Below are 10,226 nucleotides of genomic sequence, written 5' to 3' on the forward strand. Positions count from 1 at the left end.
TATACATAAACATATGGAATTCCCTCTTCTGTTATCTCCCATCCAATCATACATTAATCAAGATTAATCCTATACTACTGAAGTAATTATAAGAATGCAGCTGGCCTAATTGAGAACATTTTACTGTAGTCTTCATATTTCTTATTAGTTACTCCTTCATTAACCAGTGACAGTTTACGTAACAGCTGAAATAGGAAACGAGTTCGTGCAAGGAGTTAGGTGTTCTCTAGCTAAATTATAGGGCATTGTTTAAAAGACATTATGTGTAAATGTTTAGCGTGATAGTACAGAGAATGGTTCTGGAATGTTAATGCTATCAGCAACGCGGCTATGGATCAATGTTGCATTCATTAAAAGAAAATATTTGATAAGAGAGAAACAAAGTTTCCGTGTGACAAATCTTTTTTGCTGATTTCATATCTTTCCCCCCACTGAATATAATAAACTTTTGCTATATGTTGGAGGACACTGATTCATTTTTAGTATTATCTAGTTGGGTTTCGTGAAAATATCTTCATGGTTAAATGTTTATTATTCATAACTTAATAATTCACAACGTCGGGGCATTTCATCATCTTCAGGTGTACATTGTTACCATCACGCTTTGAACTTTAATCTTAGTCATACAATGGCATTAAATAGAACTCAAATAACAATTCTAGAGGATAAGATCTAGAGACTATCTTCTCTTCAGACACCTAGGAGGATTACCAGGTAATGAAGGAGAAGCCAGATTAGAAGCAAGTGGGTTTGAATGGTTAGAAAGTTTATGATGGAAGGATTGGTATCTGGTTCTAGCCAAATAAGCGACATAGAACTTATGTATATTGCACAATAATTCTCACTACTTAGTCCAATATTTATTAGCTAATGGTAAACCAGTGTTGTCTGATATTTGGATGAACCTTACAATAATAAAATATTTAAAACAAGAAGAAACCATCAATGGACTTACAGCGGTTTGTAAATTTTACAAAAATATCAGAAAACACTGGTTTGTTTTGTTTTAGGTAATAGAGGACATAAATGTTAGTAAACCTGAAGATGGGGTAATAACATGGAAACGTTGTGGTTACATTTATTTATTGTAATTTACAATTGTACAAAAAAATTACAAGTCATTATGTGGAATATTTCAAATACTTGAAAATCTTGAGAAGGAACTACCCAATGGTGGTACTTCAAACATTAATTTAAATTAGAAGGTCCCGTAGGACGTTTTCATACGCCTCGGAGGATTATCAGGGATTGTTAAAGATGAGAGATTAAGAACTAGTGGGTTAGGATGGGTAAGGAGTTTGGAATGAAAAGACGCATATCAATTTCGGGCTAAATCTGCAACGAAAGGAATGTTGAGGTCTTTGTGGATGAGTCTATTTGTGACGTAACAAGGAGCATCAAGAATTTTACGGAGGATATTGGATTATAAGGATTGGATACGGGAGGAATTTTATGGTTTGGTAGAGCCCCAGAGCTCAATTCCGTATGTCCCAATTGGTCTGATTATCATAGTATATAATAATTTTTTGTAGTGAATGAGAAGTTTGGAGCGTTTGTCAAGTAGGTGTTGTAGTAATCGAAATCTACGAGCAGTTTCTTATCGTTTCAGTCTTGTATGTGGATTCCAAGTAAGTCTCTTGTCAAGATGGAGTCCTAAGAATCGAATCTGTTCAACAGGCGTTACTGGAGTATTTAGAAAGGATACTGTAGGACAGGAGGGCAAAGGTTTACGACGGAGAGTAAAGGTGATTTGGTGGGATTTATTTTGATTTGCAAGTTATGACACCACTCTTCAATGTATTTTATATGTGATACATTAGTAGTGTCTTTGTTTACAGACAGTACACATTGGTCATCAGTCTATGTTGTTAGGACTGTGTTAGAGTGGGTTGGGATATCAGCTGTATAAATCGTATTGAGAATGGGACCAAAGATACTACCTTGAGGAACACTGGCTGACTGAGAAAAGGGAGACGAGTAGGATAGGTTATGATTTGCTTTTCCAAGCGATGAGAGGAAATAATGACCTAAGTAACTGCTGCTAATGTTTTGTTTTTTCAATTCAATGCTGCTTGGAGCTAATTTCACCTTAGAATCACATATGCTTAACTCGAAACGCATATTCTTCAACAGCTTTTTTATCCGTTTTTCCTGTTTTGATTTCACCATCGTGTCTTCCTTACAACAATCAGTCGAATAGCGTTGTTAATCATTTGATAAAATCGAGTTATCTCGTTTTGCTTCTGTGGTCTCCATATCGATTGAGTGAATGTTAGAGAAATGGCTTTTGGCAATCTCAATATTTTCACAAACTCCAGTTATTTTTTCGCGAATTTTAAAGTTTTCCTCAAAATTAAGTGAAGCGGCATAACTCAGGAATTCAATCGAATTAAAAATTCTATTCGATTTCCTCTGATACATAATTTCTGTTTACCAAACAAAAATGAGAAGAAATGAAGACCTTGGTTAAACTGCTGCTCACGCTTTATTTTATTTTTTAATTAAATGAAGAAATAGTTCTGTTAAGGAAGTTCAATAATACATAAATACCACATGACAAAAACAAGATATAAATGTTTCCTATATGTTCGGAAAAAAATTTATCTTGGCATCACATATGCTTAATTCAATACCAATATTCTTCAACAACTTTTTAACCCGTTTCTGATTTCTTCTATATTTATTTATTTGGTCTGACTTCCTTAGTTTTCCGTCTCTTATATATATTTTTCTATTTTTACGTGTACGTCTACGCTCCTGTTTTGATTTCAACAACCTGTCTTAAATACAAAAATCTATCAATTGAATTGCTCATTTGATGAAACCGAGTTAACTCGTTTTTCTTTTAAAATCCGTTTTAATGTTTAAATAATTACGGTTTTACGATTAAAAATAAACTTTTTATTTTAAAAAATACACTATTTTTTTTTTTTAAGAATGATTTAATTGGCTTCACGAGAGCGTGAAAGGTGTGCACTATCTGAAAACTGTCCTGTAACCGATTATTAATTATTTTTTATAATAATGTATGATTATTATTTATAATAATATATGAATATTAATTATTATTATTTATAGTAATAATTATTAATTATTATTAAACCCTCCAGTGGAAATTAAACTACATTAGCTGGGTAGGTATAGCTCCGCAAAACGATTGGCACTTTTGCCAAAGAGTTTTGAAAGTTTAGAAATGAAACTTGGTAGGTCTTACTAATGGTGAATGTATTTTTTTTTTTTAAGTAATTAAGTCGACTTAGTAACCTTAATATAATCAAACCTTAATTTGATCTTCATAATAAACATTAGTTTTGTATTTTATGAAAAAATACAAAACGTCTAGGTGATAATAAACTAGAATTAAAAACAAATTAAGAATATAAATGAATAAATTTTATATACTTTTTCTTTATTATTGTATTTCCGATTAAATTTCTGAATGACATTATTTTCCATACATAGATGTGAATAAATACCATTTGAATGAAAAAATATTTTTTTTAGTGAATCAATTGAAAAATAATAATTTTATACTTATTGCGAAGTTATTCTAATACAAACTAGAGGGAGAAAAAGACAAAACAATGATTGTCAAACTTTTTAGATAAAGTGACATCTCAAAGAAAAGTTTGTCCGTTTCGTTTCCCATATAAAAGTTTTACCATAAATTTACATTTCAATTACAGCCGATCATTTATCAAACTCAAGGAACCCATCTAAATTTTTTAAAAACCAAAGTGAATCATAAATATATTTTATATTTAAATTATCTTTTGAGACTAGATAATTTAGTTTAAAAAAATTCTTTTGATCCTTAATCTCAGTTTTTATTTTTTTTTTGTTCAGGACAACATTTTTGAAGGTTAAAAAAACTTTAGCATTATATCCTATAAGAGAAGTTTATTATGTCTGGATATATTAATTTAATGTACGGGATAAAGAAACAAAAGATATATTTTTTTTAATCAGAAACTTCAATTTCATTTCATCCAAATTAATTATTATATGAATAATTAAGTAGACCATAATAATACTTGAACAATTCACTTCAAAATATAATTACTTCATAAAATCCAATGGTAATTAATATTTCTTAAAAATATATGTATGTATATTATATTTGTATATATAAATATAAATGGCCAGAGTTAAGGGATGACGGGTAACTGGGGGGTGAGTTTCGTTTTCACTAGCCGAGTTCTCCTGAACCGAGAGTGGTCCAGTAAGTCCTGAAGGATCATAATATCCTCTGCGTCTCTCAACAATTCGTTGATAGAGTGGTTATATTTAATTTTTTTATAGGAATATTACAAACTAGTTTGAAACTTAATGTCTCTTAAATGAAAATTTAGTGTTTTTTTATAAATAGTTCATAAAAAATTGTAGACAATTATATTCAAATCCATAGCAAAATTGGTGTGGCCAAAGAGTTCATTGTTACGCAATTGGCAAAGATCAATACCAAATATCGACCAGATCATTCATCGGCCGACACCATTGATAAGACTTGGAGGGCGTGGCTACAGAGAGCGCTTTACGCTTAAGCTAGGAGAGGACTTACCTCATGGGCGACCCCTGACTAACTGACGGTGTCCCACAGGGCTCTCTTTAAAATCAATACCACCCTCCCGCGGTGCTGCCGCCTGGTGGTGGGATCTGCAACTAGCGATATAGATCTAGGCGGCACGGTGTCACTTATTTCTGTCTCGGGTGGTCTCGTATCGTCACGGTGCTTGACCGCGGGAAGCGTGAAAATGAAATCAAAACCAACATATTCGAAATACAAACCAGGGCAAAAGTACCTTAAACTATGATAATTAATTTCACTATTTAAATTGCATAGCTTTAAATTTGAAAATGGTTTACCTGGATGGTTAACAGAGATATATACATGACTTTAAAGCACTCGTTTTTAGAAACATGTGAGTGATTAATCAAGAATCAGTTGATTTGGCCTAACCATCGCCTAAAGTATGTTTCGAAGAGGATAAGAAAAAGTGTACCTAAGCGACGCCGGGACAGTCAGAGGAAATTTTATTCTGCTTTAGGGCCAATAATTTATTACTGAAGAATGTTCCATCTAAGAATTTCAAGACCAATGCAGAAGCATTTATTCAAGATGCAGGAGTTAAAAAATCTTTCTTTTGCAGAAAGAAGCATATATGGATACTCCCAACCATGACTTCACAATTTAAAGAAGTTGAGGAATATATTTTTTTATTTTATTGTTATACTACATTCTGTCATATATTTACAGACAATAATAATAGGGATCTTAGAGCACGTTCACACAATATTTAGAGATAAATAAATTAAATTATATATAGGGAAACAAAATAAAGAAATGAAACATAATGTAAAATAGCATCTTAAACACAACTATGAACAAGGCTTTTTCCCTCAAATTTGAATGGAAAAACAGGTCTCCGGAAGATCCCAGTGCTGAATGAGGAGGAATGCCAGCACTCCAATATAATTATGTATCTGGGTCACCGTTTGAACTTTCAGGGATGGTTAATCCTCAATTAGGATGATAAGTGAGTTTCTCATGAAATTTGGTGAACTTGGATTTAATCCTGAGAAAAATTAAAACTAAGTTCATGATGTTGGTATTGTTGGTTACAAGCAAGCACAACCATTAGAACACCCCCCACAGTTGTAAGTCCAGATTGGTTCTATTATTGTCTAGTAAAGTAATCATTCATTGAAGACTGAAAGCTGTTTTTTATTTACTAGTCCACATAACTGTCCAAATCGTCGCTTAAGTTCTTGTCTTTTAGATCTAATATGTGGATTACACGATAGTTTTCTCACACGCAGGCCGCCGAAGGATAGCATGTGTCTGAGAAAGGATTTGGTTATAATCTAAGATCCTCGTTACCGTTTGCCACTAATCTTCATTTCTCTTCTCAGTCTAGGTTCCTTTCAAGGTAGGCTTCCTTGAGGTTCTGCTCCCAGGTGATTCTGGGTCTAACTCTAGACCGCGTTCCATCTACCAAGGTCGCATAGGCCTTTCTAGCACGATACGTTAGGCATTCTAACAGGGATTCCTCCAGGTTGGTATATATCTAGACTAGTCATTATTGTGATATTCCTTATTCTTTCCCGTCTGGTTCTGCCTATCACCTTCCTCAGATACCGCATTTCCTGGATTTGACCTTTATTTTTTGGTATTACCGTCCTGAACCCAGAGCAATAGTATAACTGTGGACTGGTATATCTTGATTTTGGTATCTTTTCGCACCTCTTATCTGTTTGGGAAGGATTTATTTAGGTTTTAAAACAATTGTCCAGCCGCATTACCGCGTTCCTGTATTTCTGAGACAATGTAGCCTTACTCGTTTCGATGAACCCCAAGGTATTTGAATGTTTGAACCTAAAGTCACATTCAATTATCTTGAGTACTCTCATTGCTCTCCTGAGTTTTTTGTCGATCCGCATTACTTTTGAGTTTTAAGGAATAATTTTAATGCTAAAAATCTGGTCTCTGCCATTGTTTGCTAACACTGCCATACCATCGGCTAAACAAAACAGACTATAATTAACGGGTATAAAGAAGGAGTATCCTAGGCGATAAGTTCTGATCCTTTCCTTGGCTATTTTCACTACCATATCGAGGAGCAGAATCAGTGGGCTAAGACCGGAGCCTTAACATATCCTTAATTTTGTTTCAAATACTTTAGAGACGCTTATTTCCTGCCCTAACAATATTTCCCAGACAGTTATGAAAAATCAACTCCCATTAATAGGCCCCGATCAATATTACATTCTTCTAAGACTCTGATAATGTCACGTTTTCTTATCCTGTTAAATGCCTTTTCAAGATCTATGAAACGTGCAGGAAGTTTTATCCCTTCTCCAAATTTTCTTAATAATTTGCTTCATCATGAATATTACAATAAGGGTATGAAGTTGAAGTGAACTGGCGGACAAGATCTGCAATTTAACGATTCTAAGACAACAAAGATAAACAAACGTTCAAACGTTCTTGCGTTATCAATCTCCTACTTACCAGTATGAACATTCCTGAAGCAACAAATCGTCCATTGGTCCAGTTGTAAATAATGACAATACCCAACTGAGAACAGGCATATAGGCCAAAGCGACCGAAAGGGCTGTAGTTCAAGAGCAAAAGTTATCCAAATAATTTTAAAAATTAGTTCCTATTACAAGCAAACGCATTTCTTGCTGTTCTAAAACTCTTACTAATCAGCAAATTAAATATGTCGCTTGTTTTTCTTCTATAATTCCTAAACGCTGTATCCTAACGAACACGTTATGGTGCAACAAATTAAACAAAATTAAATTTTGCATCTAATGAGAACCATAACTTATTATTTTGGTGAACTGTGAGACTTAAAATCTTGGTGCCGGTTTGAGGTAAATTCCATTCCGTTGCAGTTCGCAGAATATAGACTTTCTTACTTTTGCTGGAGATATATAGGTTGGTACCTTAGTGATTAGCCCATACTATCTGCCAAATTTTTTTGATAATTGAAGACCCAAACAGGGCGAAGAGGGTCCTCCGAGAAGAAACTCTGGAAGAATAAAACTGGTGCGTGGGTTGTCTCAAACGGTCAGAAGTATACTTTTCTGCCGTCGGTTCACGCCTGGAATCAACGTGGTTCCTCTGTACCAGAAGGGGTATGCTGATGTTAATCCATGGTATTAACATCGATCTTCAAGGTGACGGCCGAGCATGTTGTACTTATAGGTGGTACTATGAAACACTCAGAGCCAAGAGAGACAGGGCTTTACATTCTAACGGACAGCGATCCCCCTAAGCTGAAGACGAAAGAAAACTACCCGTGCCAAGAAGCTGCACCAGCGAGGCCTCTGTACAGGACAGAAGAGGATAATTTGTAGAAGAGTAAGCTGTGTGTACAACTCTAGACAGATATGTAATTTGTATCGATTGCAGCAATGGGATGTAACCCGAAGATGTAGAGTAGGGTGATAAATAAATAAATAGAATAATGATTTTTTTTAAATTTGATTTTTAAATAAATAAAAATTCAAAAATGTTCGGGTTTTAATCATGCACAATTCGTCTCCCTATAAAGTATTTCTTGGAACTTCACCTCGGGATCGCATAAATCAAAGTTTACATAACCCCAAAATTTGAAGAGAAAATGTAAAGCTTATTGAAAATGTTATAAAAATAATAGATAAAAAAATCCCTTCTATTGGATAATATACTGATATTTTATAATCCCCAACTTTTTTTAAGTCAACACAAACTAAATAAGTTATAAACAATTAGAACGAGCTTTGTTAATGTTCATGTAAATGGAGTGTAAAGCGATAAAACCTGTTTTAGAATAATAGGGCTCAGTATTATGCTGTCGCCGCCAGCCGGTGAAACCTCTTTTGTATTTCTTTCTGCCATTTACATCCTTCATTGTGCCTTTGAAAAGGATTCCCCTCTTGTAATCTGGGATTCTGCTTGTGTTTGGTTTGCAAACTTGATCCTCTATACTAATCACTTTAGAATGGTTTTAATATTAGTGCCCTTTTAGTGACGACTGTTCACAAGCTTTGACAAAAGTAAAAGGCAAGAAGCTTAAAATGAAGTTTTTTCCTTGACTAATAATTTGGTTTACTGCCATGCTCAAGTCGCTGTCGACATTAGTACTCTAGAGCATACTATAAGAGTGATACTAAATTAATAACTTGTATATGTGTAGCATTGTAAATTTCAAAATATCATTACGATATAAATATCCAAACTAAAAAGGAATGCATATAATTATAATATAAACTTTATATATTACATTAATGGAGCGAAGTGGCTCAGTGGTAAGGCTGTGTTAACTTCAAGGACCCAATTCGTATCCGCCTGTGACACATAATTATTTATTCTATTACTGTAATCATTAGTCAACCCAGCCTCATAAAGTGGGTGCCCTTAATTTGGGAAAAATCTGGCGTTCGTGAGTGATTCTGACCAAAGCACCTGCTTGCAAAACCGTTGTTCTAGTAACAATACCTCCTTAAAAATTACTAAGCTCCTGACCCTTTGGGGTTGTCGTGGTTCATTGTGAATTTAATGAATAACTGGTTACGGGGCAACCAGGACAACAGCGAATAAATAACTAGTTCAAAGTAAAATTAATGTGTTATCAATTGGGTTCATGAAAATTTTTCGATTTTTGATTAGTTTCATTAAAAAAAGGAATACCTAAGAATTATAACTCACACTTTTTTTTTTGAAAAAATACTTTTATTTATTGATAGATATTACAATCTGCCACACAGTTGTGGGCAATAGGTAATAGTGATGAATCTCATACATACTAAAATAAAATAAATAAACAAACCAAATGAACATAATCAAACTACCTGGGATGCAAAACAAACAAAAATAAATAAAAAAATATTTAATTAAATAAAAATATTTAAACAAATAAATAAAAAATATTTATTCGTGCCGACGTTTCGGTACTCCAAGGTTCCTTCATATTCTCTCATTTCTTATATCGTCTTTATAGCCTACCAAAGGTAATAAAAGGTAAGACACAACACGAATTACTTTTTCTTTCTTACACAGTAATGCACTACTAATTCACATTTTATTTCTGTTTTTTTAGAGGGTTCGGAAAAAAAATAAATAAATAAATAAAAAAAAAAAAATCGTCTTTATTCGGCTTAACACTCTACAAAGATTCTTCATTTTAACGGCGGGAACTTTATTCCAGTGCTTGAAAAATTGTTCAATAAGTAATGATATTATATAGTAATGTTTTACTCTCCTTGATCACTATAATATATTTTCCCTTTTGTGATGTGTGTATTAAATTTCATAAATTCCAATAAGACTTTATATATAGCTTTTTCATTAGTATTACCTCTTTTGGAGTAGCACCAATCCGAATTTTTGTGTAGGAAGCTAAAAGGTGTAATTTTAAAAAGGGGGCTTTATCAAATCAGCTCGGAATACCTTTGTCAGCCTGAAAGATCAATACCAGGAAATATCTCAGAAAATTATTCTCAATTTTATGGGTATTCCGTAAAGGGAAATTGTAAGAACAAAAAATAATATTTCCTTTTTAAAACAATTTTGATCTCTTTTCTCTCAACTTTATTCTTATTTAACATCCAACGTTTCGACCTCTCAGGTCATTCTCAAGGATTCCTACAAACAGCTCCTTTTAATTACTTTTATAACAAATTTCCTTCACTTACATACTGATTTCTTTGGTCTTACCTTATTCTGTCTATCATTC

At 33.3% G+C, this 10,226-nt stretch overlaps 1 protein-coding gene across 1 annotated transcript in view; it reads right to left on the reverse strand.

Moving 5' to 3' along the window:
- LOC106685454 (uncharacterized) overlaps window positions 1-4,615 on the reverse strand; it is a 76,126-nt gene extending 71,511 nt beyond the window's left edge. Inside the window, exon 1 of the mRNA XM_014428133.3 lies at window positions 4,562-4,615. Within this exon, the coding sequence (XP_014283619.3) occupies window positions 4,562-4,566 (5 nt within the window). The 5' untranslated portion in view covers window positions 4,567-4,615. The remainder of the gene's footprint in view (window positions 1-4,561) is intronic.
- Window positions 4,616-10,226: the final 5,611 nt, after the last annotated feature.

The sequence above is a fragment of the Halyomorpha halys genome, unplaced genomic scaffold, assembly GCF_000696795.3.
Source record: "Halyomorpha halys isolate HHAL.00 unplaced genomic scaffold, Hhal_1.1 Scaffold694.1, whole genome shotgun sequence".
NCBI lineage: Eukaryota > Metazoa > Arthropoda > Insecta > Hemiptera > Pentatomidae > Halyomorpha > Halyomorpha halys.